Raw genomic sequence first — 20,568 nt, 5'->3', positions numbered from 1 at the left:
CGCAGGTGCGAGTGCACTAGAGAGGGCATCCGCGTGTGTGCTGTATGGAGCGGCTCATATTTGGAAGCCCGAGTGCTTCCGAAGGCTGCCGAAGTCTCCTCAACCCAGAAAAGAGCAGTCCACGACCAAATTGGTGGTGGACTGCTAACGGGGGAACCTGTGGGGGAACGCACACACCGGGAGGAGAACGCAAAGGCTCATTAGGACTCAGAGACTTCTCTGTCCTTAAGTATCTGTTTTTTTTTATTTTTAAAAAAAGCTTCAGTCTCCCTTTAACCACCCTGGCGTTCAATTTCCCCAGGATTTCTGTGCAAAAAGTGTTTTTAATTAATTTCCAATTTTCAACCTTTTTTTTTTGCAATTCATTTTTTTTTTTAATTGAATTCAATACAGGTTATTGTATTGAATTTAATTTAAAAAAGTGTTTTCTGCAAGATGTTGATGACGCGGTTGTCATCAACGCCGATGGCCTTGGTGTCATCAACGCCGATCAACGGGGGACATGTGATCGCCGGGGGAGAAGCAAAATCCGCCAAGGGACATGAAGGAAGACACTGGGGAAGCTATCAGAGGTACGAGACGAGGGATCAGCACGCCAATGGTGAGTATAAGATCCAGATGTATAGGTAGCCAGATGTGCAGCCAGGTATAATAAGCCAGATGTATAGCCAGATGTATAGGTAGCCAGATGTGCAGCCAGGTATATAGTGAGCCAGGTGTTTAGCCAGATTTATAGGTTGCCAGATGTCCCCCCCCCCCCATACTAGCACGCTGTGGGTAGTTATCTGTGCTACCCACAGCGTGCAGAACAAGCATCCAGCCACCCTAGGGAATCCCTGGGCAGCCAGCGGGGCAGAGAATGTGCGGGGGTTCCCCCTTGTATGCGGAGGCTATGTGGAGGGGGATTCCCCCTCTGTGCGGGTGAGGGGGATCCCCCTTCAATGATGGCTATGTGGGCGGGGAGTGGGATCCCCCTCTGTGCGGGTGGGGGGATCCCCCTTCAATGATGGCTATGTGGGCGGGGAGGGGGATCCCCCTCTGTGCGGGTGGGGGGATCCCCCTTCAATGATGGCTATGTGGGCGGGGGGATCCCCCTCTGTGCGGGTGGGGGGATCCCCCTTCAATGATGGCTATGTGGGCGGGGGGATCCCCCTCTGTGCGGGTGGGCGGATCCCCCTTCAATGGTGGCTATTTGGGTGGCCTATCCCCCTCCAAACCCCCTCCCGTCTCAGCCCGTTGAGTAAATGCATGTACTCACCCGAGGGCTTTCTCCAGCGACAGCTGCAGTGCACTGTCTCCTCCACCAAGTCTCGTAATTTAACTGTACGGCAAACGAGACTTCGGAGATGGAGGAGACAGTGCGCTGCAGCCCTCGCTGGAGAAAGCCCTCAGGTGAGTACACGCATTTACTCAACGGGCTGAGACGGGGGGGGGGGGGATAGGGAGGGAGGGGGTTTGGAGGGGGATAGGCCACCCAAATAGCCACCATTGAAGGAGGATCCCCCCACCCGCACAGAGGGGGATCCCCCGCCCACATAGCCATCATTGCAGGGGGATCCCCCCACCCGCACAGAGGGGGATCCCCCGCCCACATAGCCATCATTGAAGGGGGGTCCCCCCCACCCGCACAGAGGGGGATCCCCCCGCCCACATAGCCATCATTGAAAGGGATCCCCCCACCCGCACAGAGGGGGATCCCTCCACATAGCCTCCGCATACAAGGGGGAACCCCCGCACATTCTCTGCCCTGCTGGCTGCCCAGGGATTCCCTAGGGTGGCTGGATGCTTGTTCTGCACGCTGTGGGTAGCGCAGATCGCTACCCACAGCGTGCAGTCAGGCATCCAGCCATCCTGGGGGATCCCTCTGATGAAAAAAAAAAAGGCAGCCGGCGGGGCAGAGAAACAGGAAATCTCCTTGTCGGCATGGACGAGCTCAGCTCGTCATTACCACTTTTTGCAAGTTTTTGCTGGACGAACTCAGCTCGTCCATACCGCCAGGGAGGCTACTGCATCGGTGCTATCACGAATCACGGCACAAAGCAGGAATTCTCTGAGCTCCTGAAAATGACCAAAAATGACCCATAAATGTTTGTATCAATAGTCTACATGCCAAAGAGCTTGACTTAAAAAAACATGTGGCCAAAAAAGTGATTGAGTTAACCTGAGTTAAACCATTTGGAGGGACACTAATACTTATGGCAATATAGTGCACTTATTTTTAGATGTAATGTCCACACTGTCAGTTGTCTTGTCGTCTTAGAAATATGAGAGATTTCAAATAAGCATTCCAGTTTTTGGTTGTTTTTTTGTCGTCGGATGCTCCGCTGCAGACTATCATCCAATGATGATGATCTGGCAGAACTCACTTTATAGCTGTAGTAAAGTACATGGAGAAAACGGTTTACTATTCAATGAGGCAGGACAGCAAAAATAAGCAAAAGGCTTGTTGCTGTGGACAGGAAGAAACCAATTGGCTGAGAAATCCTGTTAAAACCAACTGTTGCCTGTACAGGACCTCAGACAAAATGAATATAAATGATCATTTCATCCATCAAAAGCTTAATGTCTATTCAGGCCTTTGCATTATGAGAGCAAACAACCCAGACATACAGTCTGCTAACTAGGAACTGGTTTTCTCTCAGAAGCCATCTTGATTAAGATTTTCTTGAACTTATAAAAAAAAAATTATAAATTGTGCCTTCCAAAACAGAAGCGATTTGCAAGTATTCAGAGTAACATGAGCAAGACGTTGTCCCACAATACATCACTTCAGGATAGAAAGCAAATACGCAAATTGTTTGTTTACATTCCCGAAAAGCAAGGCATACATCCAGAACTACTGGTTTACAACACACCTATATCATATTAATTTTATAGAGCCATATGTTCCAACTTCCAAACAGCTGTTCCTGGTTGTGTTGGCCTAATCACTGCATGTTCAATCAATGGCCTGAAATTAGCACTTCTTGATCATTCTTGATCATGTGAAGCTGAATACTTGCAAATATTTTTTTTTAGGAAGGCAAGCTGTACTTTTTTTTTATTGCTGTACTTTTTAATTCTTTTTAGCGCTCTACGCAATTCATAAAGATCCTGGTTCTTAATAATTAAACTGCAACACCTGTATTTACAAATGTTTTCTAGTTAAACTCGAAAATAGTGCTCTTAACAAATGTCTCCTTATTTAGTGATATAAGCATTTATCTGCATAAAACAATTTACAAAAACATTTTCTTTATTTTTATACTAAACCTAAGAAGCAAATCACAATTTTGGAAAATGCTTGTACAATCAAATCCTATGGGCCATTTCACAAGGGTGGGGTTAGGGAAGGGACAATGGTCAGATGTGTGGTAGGTTGGGAACTTAGGGCCTGAGCACACTTGTGACCTTTTGTGCATTTTTCAGCAATGCATATCATTCTAAAGGTGCCCATACATGGTACGATTTTTCATTTTTTTTTTCGATTAGATAATTTAGTTTGATTATTTCGTTAGATCAAATATAAAGATTTTTCCAGCATGTCCAATCAGATTTTTCTCGAAAAAACGGGATAATCGTTTGAATTTCTTGATCGAAAAAAAATATTTTCAACTGAAATCTAACATTTTTATTGTATCGCGTATAGGCACCATAACATGGATATGTTGCGGAAAAACACACAGAAGCACGCAAGTGAGCTCAGACCCTTAGGGTTATGTTAGACCAGAAAGGGGTATTTTTTAAGATGTTAAGGCAAATTTTAAACTGGATTCTGGAGTGGGTGAGTGCACACTTCTAAGGGCGAGGTGGTGGTTTAGTTCACTGAAGTGGAGTGTTGTAGCTTCTGCACTTGCCTGAACTTTGAATCTGTTGGAAGATGAATCCACTTGTGGTTGATACCTCACATGGATATTTATGTGCGCTTCTTAGGATGTTTAAATTGTGTTTTGTGATTTGTAAAAGCGCACTGCCATTTTTCTCCATTAACAGTGTTTAGCACAATGTGTTCATTTTTGAGTTTTATACAGCAACATATACTGTAGATAGCATGAGGTGTTTCTTATGCTGAAACTAGGATAATTAATGTAAAAGTGGGTAGCCTGAATAATTTACTACGTTCTAATACATATTACTACGGTGCCTCTTAAAACTCTACTTGTGGTGTTGCTCTGCAGGTGAACTGTTACCTGAATGCCATGTTTTCAATGCAAAGACGTTCAGAACTGCTATAGCCAGCTGTTTTTCCTATCCAATATAGTTAACTACAAAGTATGGTCCATGAGATCTAATAAATTCCACATTGATGTACATTTTATGCAAATTTTATGCAAATATAGGTAGCTTGCAAGCAGGCAATTTAAATCTTGCTGTGGCATCTGATTGGTTCATTTAAAAGCTGCATGCATTTGCATAAAATTAGCATGAATATTTATATCAACTCAGATTCGCATCTCTCTAACCATCAGCATTAAGGCCTAGTGCACACCAGAGCGTTTCCGCTGCGGTTTGCGATCCTCCTGCGGGTGCGGATCCGCTAGGGTAATGTATTTCAATGGGCTGGTGCACACCAGAGCGGGAGGCGTTTTGCAGAAACGCATACTCCCGGGCTGCAGCAGATTTTGGATTGCGGATGCGTTTCTGCCTCAATGTTAAGTATAGGAAAAACGCAAACCGCTCTGAAAAACGGCAATTCAGAGCGGTTTGCCAGGCGTTTTTTGTTACAGTAGCTGTTCAGTAACAGCTTTACTGTAACAATACAGGAAATCTACTACACCAAAACCGCTACACAAAACCGCAAAACGCTAGCTGAAACGCTACAGAAAAAGAAGAAAAAGCGTTTCAAAATCTGCTAGCATTTTGCGGATCTGCTAGCGGTTTTTGGTGTGCACCAGGCCTCACTGTGCAATTGAGGGGCCTTTCACACTGAGGCAGTGCGGCAATTTTACTGCAGCCCAATGAAAGTCTATGGGCCGTTCATACCAACACAGTGCGGTGCGATGTAACCGAACATGAGCACATGAGCCAAAGCATATTTTTAGTAACATGCTTCCGCGCACGTGATCGCTTCAGTCACAGGAAGGGAATGTCACTTCCTGCTTAGCTGTCTGGCAGGCGGGGATTACCGCGTACTAACGCAGTAATCCCTGAATGCCTGGTTTTGGCGCTGCAGTCCCCGTGACGCACCGCTGCCAACATTCTGCAGTGTGTAACCAGCCTTAAACATATGGGAAGACAGCAAAAAACAGATTCAGGGTTCTGTATTTCTATACAGGAAAGTATGTTATTCAGTTAACATATTTTTTTGAACACTGCCTGTGTGTTGCATCCCATTAGCAGCTCCGCGCATGCACACAATTTTATTGACCGGTACATGCTATTGAATACTCTCTTGAGCAAGACTGTAGCAGACAAACTTATTTCTGCATAACACAGGTACCATTTACAAAGGATAGATGCGCAATTATTTTGAAGTGCACCAGAGACCTGGAAAAGTAAAGATTTGATAGTCACCCGTAGCTTCCTCCTGCCCCATAAACACGTTTGAGTTTTCTGCGCATGCGCGGATCCCCCCCTCCTCCCGTGTAACCTCTGTCCCCTCAGTCCCCTCAGTGTATCACAGCAAAATGTCATTTTACTAGTTTAAAAAAAAATTAATTATTTTTAATATTGATTTTCTCAAAAACAACATGGTATGTTTGAAAAAAAAGATTTACTTGTTCTCACAGAACCAAACTTAAAATTTTCAGGCCATTCTTATTGACGGGTCATTTGTAAGTATCTAACATATCTAACATTGCCAATCATACTTTGGCCGATGCTCACCATTTTCATTCTTCTATGACAGGCCCTACGTAAAGATGTACGCAAGCAAGATGCAGTCTGAGGTAAGTTATTCATGATGAAAGTTTTGTTTCTTCTTGTTTCCCGAAGAATCCCTTTCAGACTTAAAACTGAAAAACCTCAATGCCAAACAAATGACATTTTGATGATTTATGTCAGATGGTGCTGTCTGAATAAAACAAGATGTATTATGAGCGGACTTTTTGCCACAACAAACCTGTCCTGTAATGGACAGCGATTCTCTAGAGATGTGTAAAAGTAGTCTGACAAAATCAGCAGTGATCTCCGGGATAAGCCAGAGACAGGTTTGTGCCCCATGTGCCGGGATAAACAGATGTTTTCTGGTAAGGAATCCAGTAATCATAGCTTTAAAGATGTAAGTAGTGAATGATAAGTGACAGAAAATAATGCAGCAAAGAACAAAACAAGGATATTGGGCAAAAAGTAAACAAGAAAAAATATTTGTATTGCTTGAAAGATATTCTAGAGAATCCCACAGGGTTTGTGAGGATTTTAGTTCTCTTTTAATAAGTTGAGCAGCAGAAAGCACTAAGTCTTGGGGAAAAAAATGAAATTGAATTCTTAGGCAGCACTGAATATTTTATGAGCAAATTTGAAAGAAGCTTACCCTGTATTGATGGAAATGATTTCTATCAGTGGGTTCTTCCTAATCTTTGGCAAATCCAATCGCGCTCCCCCCAACCGTTTTCCATTATCCTTTTTCTGACCCAGCAGTCGCACCGAATGACCTTCAAATGAAGCACATAAATACACAAACACAAGTCATACCACTTCAGCATAATTCATTCTGCACTGCCAGATATATTAATGGTGGCATTTAAATATTTAAAGCAGACATTAACAGTGAAGGAGATGTATAGGCAAAACTGCAATAGTGATAAAGACGACAAGAGGAATTTATAACAAAGTGATCCAACTAATGAGGCTGGGAACAAGCTATTCTGTATGCAGATAGCAGGCAGTTAAGATGTTTCTTCACAACTTCAGGCATGGTGCAGACCACACAAGTCCTACTATACTATCACCTACGGGGAACCTGAGCCTCATGGTACTAATTAAAAGCCATCATACACATGTAGATTTTTTAAATATTTGAAGATAAAGATTTTCCAAAACCAATGACCTAATGAAAATCTACTCAAATAGGCATTATTATTGATCTAGATCAGGCGTGTCAAACTACAAAGTGGGCCAAAATTGAACACTGGGCCAACCTCAACGTCTACTGGCCACTGTATAAAAGTTCCCTGGTGTCTAATTGCCCCCCTCCCCATACAACTCCTATACAGTTCCCTGGTGTCTAGTGGCCCCCACCCTCCCCTAGACAGTTCCTTAGTAATTAGTGCTTTCCCCTACCACCCCATGTATGGCTTTCCTGGCGATTTAGGGCTTCACCTCCAATATAGCTTCCCTGGTGGTCTTGAGTGGACTAAACATAATGCAAAGTGGGGAAACCCCTTGAGGGCCAAATTTAATGGCTCTGAGGACCAGAGTTTGACATGTATGATCTAGAGCATATTGATCTATGTTCTTTAATTAAGCACACATAGCTTTGTACTGCACTGAGCAATACAAAGCTAGCTGATGTAAGCAATATTGCATAGATGTATGCATGTAAAAAGGGTGCCATGGTAATTTGGGCGCCAGGGAGAGCCACTAGTAGAATATCAGTAAAAATACCAATATTTTACTACTGGGCAATGAGTAATAGAACAGCAGTATTTTTAACCAATATTTTACTATCCCTATTCTGACTTAATTATTGATGCCTAGCCCTAACTGTCCACCCCAATATCTACCGAAATCTGTGCTGCTAAAACACCCTACACTCATATTTGTACTGCCCAAAAACGATAATTATAAGGTGCCCCAGGCAGCCAAATTACCCCCTCGACACGGCTATAGCGACAATTAACATTGTAGTGTATATGGCACCCATTTTACTACAGCACCGCAGGAGCACATATTACCTGCAAGCAGTCTTAAAATGGATCAGAGATGCAAAACTAACTATAACAAGTAACTTGTCTATATATCTTATCTAAAGTTTAGATAGTTTACACAGCAAATCTAGCTGCAAACAGCTTCAACAGTGTATGATTATTTATTCCTGTGATACAATGAGAGCGGCCATGTTCTATTTGTCACATTACACACAGGCAAGCTGATAGCATCTCCAGCCCTCAGCCTGTGAAAACTTCACTCCCCTCTCCTCCTCCCTCCTGCTTCTGAAATCTCTGACTAGTAACCTCCTCCTCCTCCTCCTGCCCAGACTGAGCTCCCATAAGCCCTTGCTACTAAAAAGTATTTGGCTTGAGCAATGCCCTATAAACTATATGAAAGGAACACAATTATACGAGTAAAAGTTTATCTCGGATCCACTTTAAGGTGGCCATATATCTGCCAATTTTGCAGCCGAACAACCATCCAGTTCCATCATTATCATCGATTCGGATGAAAATTGGTGTTGCAACAACACGTATCCATTGGACATGTTGGGAAATCTCGGGCAAAAGTGGTCGATCGGGTGCACAGCGGTAATGGTGTGTGATAGCCGATGAACGTGACTGAACCCCCAGTCGCTTTCCCCAAAATACTTTTGAGGTGCAGCAACCAAGGCGGCATCACAATGCCAATTCCCAAAAGATTTCATACTAAAAGCGATCAGAAATCAGCCTGCGGTTTATAGTTAGCCAACAGAGTCTCTTGGTTAATCTGTCCATACATCGCTACATATGCCCACCAACACAGTACGTAATTAGCCAAAGTTTTCTTTTTCTTTGTATGTTTTACTAAACTCATTGAAACCTAACTGTCTGCAATGATGATGTATTATTATTAAATGTATGTTTAATACGGTTCTGAAAGAAATTCTTAAATTTCTAAGATTGATAAAATTGGTACTCGGTACTTTTATTACACAGCAGTGGAAAAGTGAGGCAATAACATGTACCAAAATTACTGGATTACCTAGCACTTCAGATATACATTTCTGTTATTCAGGAACCTGCTGGGTTTTTACAAGCTAGTACCTTAGAGTGTCACTCTTGCCTTGTGCTTGAAAAGTTATTTTTCTCTGTATGTTTTACTTGGACTCTTTGAAACCGTACCGTCTGCAATGTTGATGTAACATTATTAAAAGTATGTTTAACCACTTGATGACCCACCCTTTACCCCCCCTTAAGGACCAGCGTGGTTTTTAGTGATCTGTGCTGGGTGGGCTCTACAGCCCCCAGCACAGATCAGGGTGCAGGCAGAGAGATCAGATTGCCCCCCTTTTTTCCCCACTAGGGGGATGATGTGCAGGCGGGGTCTGATCTCTTCTGCCTGCGTGTGGCTGGCGGGGGGGGGGGCACCTCAAAGCCCCCCTCCGCGGCAAAATTCCCCCCTCCCTCTCCTACCTGTTCCCCCCCCCCCCGGTGATCGAGGCTGCACAGGACGCTATCTGTCCTGTGCAGCCAGTGACAGGACGTCCCCTATCACATGGTGGCGATCCCCGGCCGCCGATTGGCCGGGGATCGCCGATCTGCCTTACGGCGCTGCTGCGCAGCAGCGCCGTACAAATGTAAACAAAGCGGATTATTTCCGCTTGTGTTTACATTTAGCCTGCGAGCCGCCACCGGCGGCCCGCAGGCTATTCACGGAGCCCCCCGCCGTGATTTGACAGGAAGCAGCCGCTCGCGCGAGCGGCTGCTTCCTGATTAATCAGCCTGCAGCTGGCGACGCAGTACTGCGTCGCTGGTCCTGCAGCTGCCACTTTGCCGACGCACGGTATAAGCGTGCGGTCGGCAAGTGGTTAATAAAGTTCTGAAAGAAATTCTTGAATGTCTTAGCTTGACAATATTGGTTCTCTCACACAGCAATGGGACTTCTGACCATTTCTAAAGTGGAAAAGCCAGGTAAAAATATGTTTAAAAAAGTAATTAGCCTCAAAGCATGCCGCATGCGTCCTCGCTCCCGTCCCCGGAGGATCGTTTTGTCCCCAAGTTAAACTCTACAATTACCCACTGTTGTGTTTATTAAGTAGTCTATATCATAGCCCTGCATTGCAAGCATTCCAATGTAATCATAAATGTGTCTGCCGTAATGAATCTTATCTCAGTCGTACCCCTTCCCCACCACCACCACCGTTACCACACGGCTCTCTTCTCATACATTGCCGGAGAGCATGAAGCTAAAAAAAACAAAAAAAAAGCCTAGTTACCTCCCCTTCCCCTCCCTCACACCTGCTCTTCTCTGCTATCAAGATTTGGTCCCTTTTACACCGAAACATACTGCGATAGCAACTGTCACTATTTACAGTGTGTTTGCTATAGCGATTTCTAATGGGCGTTTAAAAACCAATTAAAGACCAATTGCAAATGCAGAAAAAATGCAGCATACGGTGCACTTGCAACTGACCAGAAATCGAAGCACACCTGTGAACAAAGGGCACTTTGATTACCGTGTTACAAAAAGTGTTTTCATTTAAAAACTTTAGATTCAATGAATGTTGGTAGTTTCTAACATAAAGGTAAAGTAACAGATTTAGGTATAGATTTCAGATGGGAAAAATAAATTCTATCCTCATTCAGGTTGGCAGTGACATCATCAGATGGCCAACAGTGTAGTGCATCAGCTTCCTAGCCAGCAGTTTGCTCCCAAACTCCATCTTCACATAGCTTTAAAACTGCTGAGGTTGGTCAGTGATGAAATGCCTTTCTTGCAGCGTTTTTTTCAATCAGGATGGAAAATATATTAGTATATTAAAAATAGAGTTAGAATCAGGGGCACCATAAATTGAGGAGCTCAGAGGATTTATGTACCAACTTCACTGCCTTGGAAAAAGCAGAAGGGATTTTTTTTAATAAACCAAATCCCCATCGTGGTTGACACACAATATTTTAGTTTGCAATCCTGGAGTCCCACTTTAAACACAAAACAGGCAGCTTTAAAGGGATCCAAGCAGCTCTTGGCTTCAAATAGCTGCAAGGGCTGCCATTGTTCAGAAGTTCAACCCCTGCTGTTTTACAACTGCTATTATCCAGGCTAGGTGTGATATTCTTCAACTGTAAGGGCTGGTTCAGACAGACGTTTGGAGGCGTCGCGTTCATTGGCGTCGCAGTGGCAATGTGTTCGGGCTTTCAGCAGCGTTTGCGTTGCGGTCGCGTTTTTTCTTCCCCTAGGGGGACATTAGCCGTCACGGTTAACCGCCCCTGGAAGCCTTGAACGCCAGTGAAAATCGGGACCCGAACGCCGCGTTCGTGTAAACGCGCGTAAAAGCTTGGTACAAATGCTCCCATTCACTTGAATGGGAGCGTTTAACGCCAAGCCCTGAACGCTGGCGGTAAACGCTACACAAGCGTCCGTCTGAACCAGCCCTAACTGATGTTTTCTGTTTGAAGTACAATGGGGATTTGTTTGTGGTCAATTAAGTCTAAAGAGGTGATTTCTTATCGGTCTTCCACAATCTCCTGTTCAGGGACCTCAGTGGCTAATTTAACCCTTAGATGTAAAAAAATGAGGAAAAATTAAAGCTTTTTTTTTAATAATAAACCACATTTTTATAATGCATTTTTAATTTGCTATAGAGCTGCCCTGGGTGTTAAAAATGATGCTCGGTTCACTTTAAATCAATAATAAGCATGTATAGGTAGAGTCCAAACAACTGATGCTAAATATATTTTTTTTAAATATTAGGTTCTTAAAATAAAATCTGAAACCGTAATACGTTCATCAATCACGACCTTGCTTCACTAATTACTTTAATAGACCAGCAGAATAAATGGGCTTATTCATGTTAGAATGTGAGTGAATAAACAGAGTCAAACGGCAGTTGGCTCCTTGATACAGCAGAGATAAAACATTCATGACCACAGAGAAGTTAATGAAGAGGTGAGCAAGAATAGTCTGATAGCTTAATATGCACATCTATTATATACATATGATGTCATATGCTTCATAGTCTCTAGCTAGGCAAAGCACAAAATTATGCTGCTACTAAGAACAATGATCCCATTATCTATGCCTGCAGACATCCTACCAAATACTACTTACATAGTCATCTGTATCACTGGCCATGCATGTAATGATCAGTAGACTTCTAATTAGAAAGGTGATTAGCTATGTAATGGAAGTCATATTCCATCAATATTGCCCACTTCTATAATGCATGTAAAAGTTTCTACTGTGCATAAATGTAATATTGTAGGATCCAAATATGGCAGCTTATCTAAAGGTAAACTTTCATATAGATGGTATGTGGGATTTAATTACCGAAGCTACAAGCTAAATCACGTCTGAAAAAAATCATCAAACTCTGGTTTCTAGAAGTTGAAAGGCATATAAAATCTGCTATAAGAGGAGTTGTTTTGCTGTTTTAGGTTATTGAAAAATGTTCTTTCTACTTAACCACTTAACGACCGCCTAACGCTGATAGGCGTCGGCAGGTTGCAAGTGGTTTTACATTCCATGTCAGTTCACGGAGGGTGTCTCCGTGAACAGCCTGCGAGCCGCCGATCGCGGCTCGCAGGCGAAATGTAAACACGCGGGGACATCATACGGCGCTGCTGCACAGCAGCGCCGTGAAGCAGATCGGCGATCCCCGGCCCGCCGCCTAATAGGCCGAAGCCTATCAGAGGCGGCGCAGGACGGATCGTCATCCTGCACCGCACAGAGGAATGAGGGAGGGAAACAGAGGGAGGCATGAAATCGCTAAGGAGGGGGGCTTTGAAGAGCCCCCCCCCCGCTAAACAAATACAGCCGGCGGCGATCAGACTCCCCCAGCAGGACATCCCCCTAGTGGGGAAAAAAGGGGGGCAGTCTGATCACCCTGCGTGCCTGCTGATCTGTGCTGTGGGCTGGAGAGCCCACGCAGCACAGATTTCAAAATTATAGCCCGGTCCTTAAGTGGTTAAATCTTCAGCCAGGTATGAATATCAAAACTTATCCAAATACTCAATTTTTTTCAGTCTTTTCATTGTACTTCATAAAGTACAGACTGCCCATTAACTTCCATCATCCAGCATGGTGAAGACAAAAAGAACACGGACACCGGGAGCCCGCTCTGGTGTAATAACGCCAATCACTTAGCAAGTCGATAGAGTGTGAAAATACATACTCACAAGTGTAGGTTTCTCTACGAGGCAACCACTCATTTGGACATGTGAGGAGGTACCGTCCCCACTCAGCCTTTGTAAAAATAGTGTTGGTTGCTGCTCCATAAAAATTATCCCCAACAATTAAATTTTGGGATGAACACCCTGCTATTGCAGGGTAGGAATGATAGGAAACACAAAAAAATAACTCTGAGGTGCCGCCGGGCCACTGCGCCTGCGCTGCTCTGGCCATGTGTATCCTTTCTTTAGATTCCCCTCTGCAATAGCGCTAATGCAGAGGGGAAAGCGAAGAAAAGATACGCTTGGCAGAGCTGCGCTGGCCTCGACTTACGAGTCGAGGAACGAAGCTGCGGCAGGAGAACGGAGGCTTGTGGATGACCGGTGTAGGACAGGATGGTTGCTAGGGGCTTGCAGAAGCCCCAGGTAAATGAAACAGTGTATTTGATAGGTATCTACAGTTCCGCTTAAACTAGCAAACGTGCCAGAACAAGAATGGGTATGAGACAATTTAACTGAAGCAATGCACACAGTTCAATCGCTCTGATACTTATATATATTTTCCCTAAAACCTCTATATGTCACATTCGTATCCACACAGTCATACAGACCTTCCAATGTGCAATACTAAAAAATTGAAAAAAATGAGTAAAAAATGTAAAAATATGTAGGAGGTAAAAATAGAGGATATGAAGTCTCTATAGTATATCCTCCTTTATTATGGAGGGTAAAAAATGAAAAAATAATAAATGAATGAAAAAATTATATATATTTTCTGTAAGAGAGTGTGATCACTCTAGATATGATGTAGCAGAAAAAGTTTCCTGTTGGTATTAGGATATATTGCAGCCCGTGGTTCCCACAGATTCCTTAGGGAGATATGATGGAGGTGTAGTAATATATATGTGCACACTCTCATCCAACATGGATCTGCAACTATCAAGTTTCAGGTTAGTGTGCCAGATGTACTCACGCCCCTAAACACTGATAGATCGGGTCAGAGCTCCGGCCGGCCCTTGTATGCACTCCGCACTATCCTAAATTGCTACAAAAACAAAGACTCTGGTACTGTATGAAAATTACGAATGGTCTGCGTGGAGAGTTCGCTTTGAAGTTTCGCTATACTCAAGCGCAACCTAGCAACAGAGGACGCAATAGAGGACGTGAAGAGTTGGTGACGTCACCGGAAGAGAACGAGCCGCGACCCGGAAGCACTGTGTCCTAACAGCGGACGGACCGAAGATACAGCGGATCCAAGCGGGCGAGCTGCCGGCCGGAGCTCTGACCCGATCTATCAGTGACATATAGAGGTTTTAGGGAAAATATATATAAGTATCAGAGCGATTGAACTGTGTGCATTGCTTCAGTTAAATTGTTTCAATGTAATTTATGTGATAATCAGTTATTCAACCCCACAGTGGACATTATATGCTATATGTATTTTGAATAAATTGTGAGATATATATATTTTACCAGATTGGATGACCTTGATTATCTATTAGAGGTGAATCGATATACATTACAAACTGTACCCAGCGCGACTGGTTCTTGTTTTATTGTGATATATATTTTTTGTATGGGGTGAGTGGGTCCCCCAACTATACCAGGTCTGCTGCAGGGTAAGATTAGAGACTCCCAAAACTACTTACATAAGCGCCCTCCAACCCTAGAGAAAAGAATGGGTATGAGCAGTCACACAGTAATTAATAAATATACTGTCAAGTAAACACAGTGGGCCATTTGCAATTCACTCCTCCTGAGTTTTCTCCTAGGGGATCATCTTTCAACTTTTATTTATAAAACTTTTCAGCATTTTGCAATTTAAAAAGTACCTAAATGTAGCTGAAATAGTACTATCAAAACTATTTTAAGCATTTTATTGCTTGCTGGTGGTTGAAAAGGCATTTTATTGTCAAGTTTTAAAATACCCCTTTGGAGAAAACAAAGGAGAAAAATTTACCGTATATTTCGGCATATAAGACGACCCCCAACTTTTCCAGTTAAAATATTGTTAGTTTGTGATACTCGCTGTATAAGACTACCCCTCTTCCAACGCACACCAAATGAAAATTTAAAAAAAAAAACATCATACTGGTGCTATGTACAGGGAGTGCAGAATTATTAGGCAAATGAGTATTTTGACCACATCATCCTCTTTATGCATGTTGTCTTACTCCAAGCTGTATAGGCTCGAAGGCCTACTACCAATTAAGCATATTAGGTGTATGTGCATCTCTGTAATGAGAAGGGGTGTGGTCTAATGACATCAACACCCTATATCAGGTGTGCATAATTATTAGGCAACTTCCTTTCCTTTGGCAAAATGGGTCAAAAGAAGGACTTGACAGGCTCAGAGAAGTCAAAAATAGTGAGATATCTTGCAAAGGGATGCAGCACTCTTAAAATTGCAAAGCTTCTGAAGCATGATCATCGAACAATCAAGCGTTTCATTCAAAATGGTCAACAGGGTCGCAAGAAGCGTGTGAAAAAACCAAGGCACAAAATAACTGCCCATGAACTGAGAAAAGTCAAGCGTGCAGCTGCCAAGATGCCACTTGCCACCAGTTTGGCCATATTTCAGAGCTGCAACATCACTGGAGTGCCCAAAAGCACAAGGTGTGCAGTACTCAGAGACATGGCCAAGGTAAGAAAGGCTGAAAGACGACCACCACTGAACAAGACACACAAGCTGTTTGACGTTTCGTCAAGACTGGGCCAAGAAATATCTCAAGACTGATTTTTCTAAGGTTTTATGGACTGATGAAATGAGAGTGAGTCTTGATGGGCCAGATGGATGGGCCCGTGGCTGGATTGGTAAAGGGCAGAGAGCTCCAATCCGACTCAGACGCCAGCAAGGTGGAGGTGGAGTACTGGTTTGGGCTGGTATCATCAAAGATGAGCTTGTGGGGCCTTTTCGGGTTGAGGATGGAGTCAAGCTCAACTCCCAGTCCTACTGCCAGTTTCTGGAAGACACCTTCTTCAAGCAGTGGTACAGGAAGAAGTCTGCATCCTTCAAGAAAAACATGATTTTCATGCAGGACAATGCTCCATCACACGCATCCAAGTACTCCACAGCGTGGCTGGCAAGAAAGGGTATAAAAGAAGAAAAACTAATGACATGGCCTCCTTGTTCACCAGATCTGAACCCCATTGAGAACCTGTGGACCATCATAAAATGTGAGATTTACAAGGAGGGAAACCAGTACACCTCTCTGAACAGTGTCTGGGAGGCTGTGGTTGCTGCTGCACGCAATGTTGATGGTGAACAGATCAAAACACTGACAGAATCCATGGATGGCAGGCTTTTGAGTGTCCTTGCAAAGAAAGGTGGCTATATTGGTGACTGATTTGTTTTTGTTTTGTTTTTGAATGTCAGAAATGTATATTTGTGAATGTTGAGATGTTATATTGGTTTTACTGGTAAAAATAAATAATTGAAATGGGTATATATTTGTTTTTTGTTAAGTTGTCTAATAATTATGCACAGTAATAGTCACCTGCACACACAGATACCCCCCTAAAATAGCTAAAACTAATGAGTAGGAAATCTTTTTCTGCAATTACTTGATGGTAGGGAACAGGAACCTCCCAGTTTCTGCATACTGCAGTGGCTAGCGACAAAAGATAATAGAGCACACTCCATTCCCTGGACTCATGTTCAAGGGTAAAAAAGCCAGATAATTGAGAGGTCTACAAGAGATTTAAATGCAGCAGCTTGCTGCCAATTGTGATAACACAAGCATTTACTAAAGGGACATTAAAACCCTTATTGATCCCTGGCACATATCACTAGTATTGCAGCCGTTCATGACAAATCTCTTTGCAAATGAGTCCATATAAGGTTGAGTGAACACACACAGCTTTTATTACATTTTTGATTCATAGGTGAGTAATCTCCTCCCTGATACGGCACCACGTTATGAGCAGTAAAGAAGTGTCAAACAAGGGAGACATAAAATGTAGCCTGGCTTTGCACTCTTCTGGATACATCATGAATTACAAATTCAAAGGCTGCATATTTAAGTTCACTGCAAGTTCAAAGAGGTTACCACTATGGCAATACCCAAACAAAGTAATCTAGCTTCTTAATATATCCAGCTGTTCATTTATAAAACAGTGTTTCTGAAATGTAATCTACACTTCCTGGACACTCTGAGGAGCCAACACCAAATACAAGAAAGTGTTATCTTTACAACTGGTCATACTATGACTAATGTAAAAATCTCAGTAATCGTTAAACAGGCTGCAAATTATGTGACAGATATCTTCCATGCACTGAAGCACTTGGCGTTTTTTTTTAAACCCCATAAACTAGTGGTTTAATAACAGTATCCAGCTATATATAACAACAAATAAGTACACAAACGTTGCACATAGACAACTTAATGGCTGAATCACTTCTTGGCTTTCTACAGGTAAAACAAAACAAAACAAAAAAAAGCATAATGTTCCTTTACTGCTGAACAAGTTCAACATTTAGATGATTTTTGGCCAGCCTTAATTTAAGACATAGTTCATCCTCCTAGATCTCTTTTTTTTTTTATTCGTTAGTCAAATTTGTGTATTTCAAGCACATTTGACCTTGGGAAAAAAACGTTGATTTTTACTTACCTCTGGCCTCTTATAGTCCTCCATAGTCTATGAGGCCCCTTCGTGTCCTCCTGGTCTCTTCTGTTATGCCGCTGTCACCCCTAATTAAAGTCTTGGACCTAGCTGGGGTGTATGCTGTTGCACATGTGCAGTTACGGCTGCGGGCCTCCTCGATCACACGCCCATAGCTGAGAGCATTCTTTGCATGCACGGTTACCATTCTTTATGAACTACATTTGCACAGTATACTGCCACTGTGGGAGCATGATCAAGGAGGAGCGGCCAGGACAGCTCTGTGCACCATAGTAAGTGAATCAGCCAGGTCAGAGACTTTAAAATGCACCTGGGGCGGATTAGTGGACACAACTGGGACACAGAGGCATGTTACCATGTAAAGGACATGTCTTTGTGTCACCTCAGCACAAAAAAATGTGTAATAGTGGCCACTAATCATCCAATCTCACCAATCTATTAAGTGAACCTACTTTGTATTGATATTTAGGTAGTCCTTCATATTACATAGAAGTGGTAGGATTGGACAAAAAAAAAAAAAAAAAAAAAAAGATTGCAACATTAGGGGGCACCTTAAGTGATAAGCACATTACAATTGGAACAGAGCTTGTCAAGTTCAAACATCTTGAGTAGCTGCAGTATACCCCTACCCATACAGGTTTAAGACCACTGGAGTTTGAGCAGTTTCCAGTCAGTAGACAGTGGTTTTGAAATTATCCAACATCTACGTATGTGAATTACAAATCGTCAAGAAAGCTGTGAAATGTAGTGAGGAATGCATTATCCTTCCTACTTTGGTTTGATATTGTCCATCTCATTGAACCACTCATTGGATGCATCCAGAGGGAAGTGGAAGAGTTCTGGTGTGGTGCGGCTCATTAAAAAATATATTATGCCCACCACTAAGCTTTTATACACTGTTTATTTTAACTTATATTACTGTTTGTATTACCGTATATACTCGCATATAAGCCGACCCGCATATAAGCCGACCCCCCAACCTTTACCTAAAAAAAAAACCATGAAAAATGACTGACCCTCATATAAGCCGAAGGTAGGAAGTGCAGCGGCTCCTGAGGCTTTTACGCACACCCCAGGGTTCTGTATGACAGCAGCTTTTACAGTGATTATTACCATGCCCACCGCAGTGATTTCCATGCCCATCACCGTGATTATTACCATGCCCTCCCACCAGAATTGTAAGCCCTGGGGGGAGCAGAGCAAGAGCAATGAATGGCCACCAGAATCACAGTGAGGGGTGTGCGGACTGACCTGCTGAGGATCGGAGAGTGCAGCAGTGATGAACAGTGAGCAGGCTTGCAGTGCCTGCAGCGATATGTTTCACCAGCTGATCGGCGCCGAAGGGGAGCGGACCGCTGAGAGATTGGATGCGAAGGGCGGAGAGCATAGCTGCAGCCGTTGGATGTCCGCGGCCAGAGCAGAGCAGGAGCGATGGATGGCCACACAGAATAGAAACACAGCAGGAGCGCTCTTCTGTGTTCATAATCTTGTGCTTCCTGCTGCGTCTGCACCTTGTGAGCCCACTGGCTGGTAATAGCCAATGGGTTTACAAGGTGCGGAAACAGCAGGAAGCGCGAGATTATGAACACGGAAGAGTGCTCCTGCTGTGTTTCTATTCTGTGTGGCCATCCATTGCTCCTGCTCTGCTCTCGCTGCGGACATCCAACGGCTGCAGCTATGCTCTCCGCCCTCCGCATCGGATCTCTCAGCTGTCTGCTCCCCTTCGGCCCCGATTACCTGGTGAAACATATCGCTGCAGGCACTGCAAGCCTGCTCAACTTTCAGAGTCACCGCCGCATCACCGCTGCACTCTCTGAGCCACTCTCCGATCCTCAAAAGGTTAGACATAGGCACAAAAAATAAGTGACTCGCATACAAGCCGGGACCCCCCACTTTATTTGGCTTGTATGCGAGTATACACGATAACTGTTTTACTTGTATGAATTTGCCTTGTTCAGTTTTGGATTTGATTGAGGTTTAAAAAAAATGAAGCCGGCTTGCCCTGCCCTCAGTTGAATGAAACTTTTTTTTGGACTTGTGAAAAACAGGTCACCATTTTCAATAAATTAATATTAAGACTACAGAAATGGTCAAAGAGATGTTACCAATTCAATTGATGCAAATATACTGCTACTCTTATTGAAATATATGCAGTTTGGAAATTAACTAGTCGAATTTCTATATTACAGTATATTGTTCGCTGTAGAGTTACTTTTATATCCCCCATTGGGGTGTTCTGTGTAATTAGTTTTATCATTTCTTACAGGCCTAGTTTCGGGCTCTTTAATTAAGTTTAATAAACTTAATTCTAATATTTGTCTGTAGCTGTACTGGATTTACATTATACTGCATTTATTTCGGATTTGGATATTTTTACATATTTGACAGAACTATCATTGTATTTGCATCGGGATGCGCCGATTTTGACCATTGTGGCACAACATCTGGTAGCAGCTGTACACAAGCCAGATACGTGCTAGATTCTCACCCAAGGCAGTTTTTATCGACCTACCCAGGCGAGATCAATCTGGCATATGTACGTAGCTAGCTTCTCCTAAAGGATTCAATGGGACTAAAATCTGAGGGTTAATAAGTTCTAGGAAAACGGACCTGAAAACTATGACATAATGGTACAAGACCTGAGTCTGATGAAATAACTTACTTTTCATCTATGTCCAAGCTCATTAAGCATTCATCCAATTAGCTTCATTTGAATTTTCCAGCACGGAGACTATTTTTGTTGATTCATCTATAAATGCCAGCAAACATTCCTTGTGAATGGAAGAAGGTGAACTCCCTGGGTTTTCATGCTTTTTATGAACAGGCCTCTACAACATTAACAGATCTTTGGAAATTTCTTGAATTCTTGTGAAATGGAGACAGCACTCACCACAAGATGTGCTAAACATTCCTTTCACTTAGCATATGTCCGTCTAATACAAATACCGTAGTAAAAATAAATCGTATAATTCAGTAAAGCTAACAGACATCACAGTTGAATATTTCT

The 20,568-nt window shown here is 43.1% G+C and overlaps 1 protein-coding gene across 3 annotated transcripts in view; it reads right to left on the bottom strand.

The window, feature by feature from the left end:
* CDKAL1 (CDK5 regulatory subunit associated protein 1 like 1) overlaps positions 1-20,568 on the bottom strand; it is a 1,042,481-nt gene that overhangs the window by 804,341 nt on the left and 217,572 nt on the right. For all 3 annotated transcript variants that reach the window (XM_068236967.1, XM_068236968.1, XM_068236969.1), the window contains exon 7: positions 6,452-6,572. In XM_068236967.1, coding sequence (XP_068093068.1) covers positions 6,452-6,572 — 121 coding nt within the window. The remainder of the gene's footprint in view (positions 1-6,451; positions 6,573-20,568) is intronic.

This window comes from Hyperolius riggenbachi, chromosome 5, assembly GCF_040937935.1.
Source record: "Hyperolius riggenbachi isolate aHypRig1 chromosome 5, aHypRig1.pri, whole genome shotgun sequence".
Lineage (NCBI taxonomy): Eukaryota > Metazoa > Chordata > Amphibia > Anura > Hyperoliidae > Hyperolius > Hyperolius riggenbachi.
Note: the sequence above shows the minus strand (reverse complement) of the source record. Positions and strands in the feature narration are given on the sequence as shown.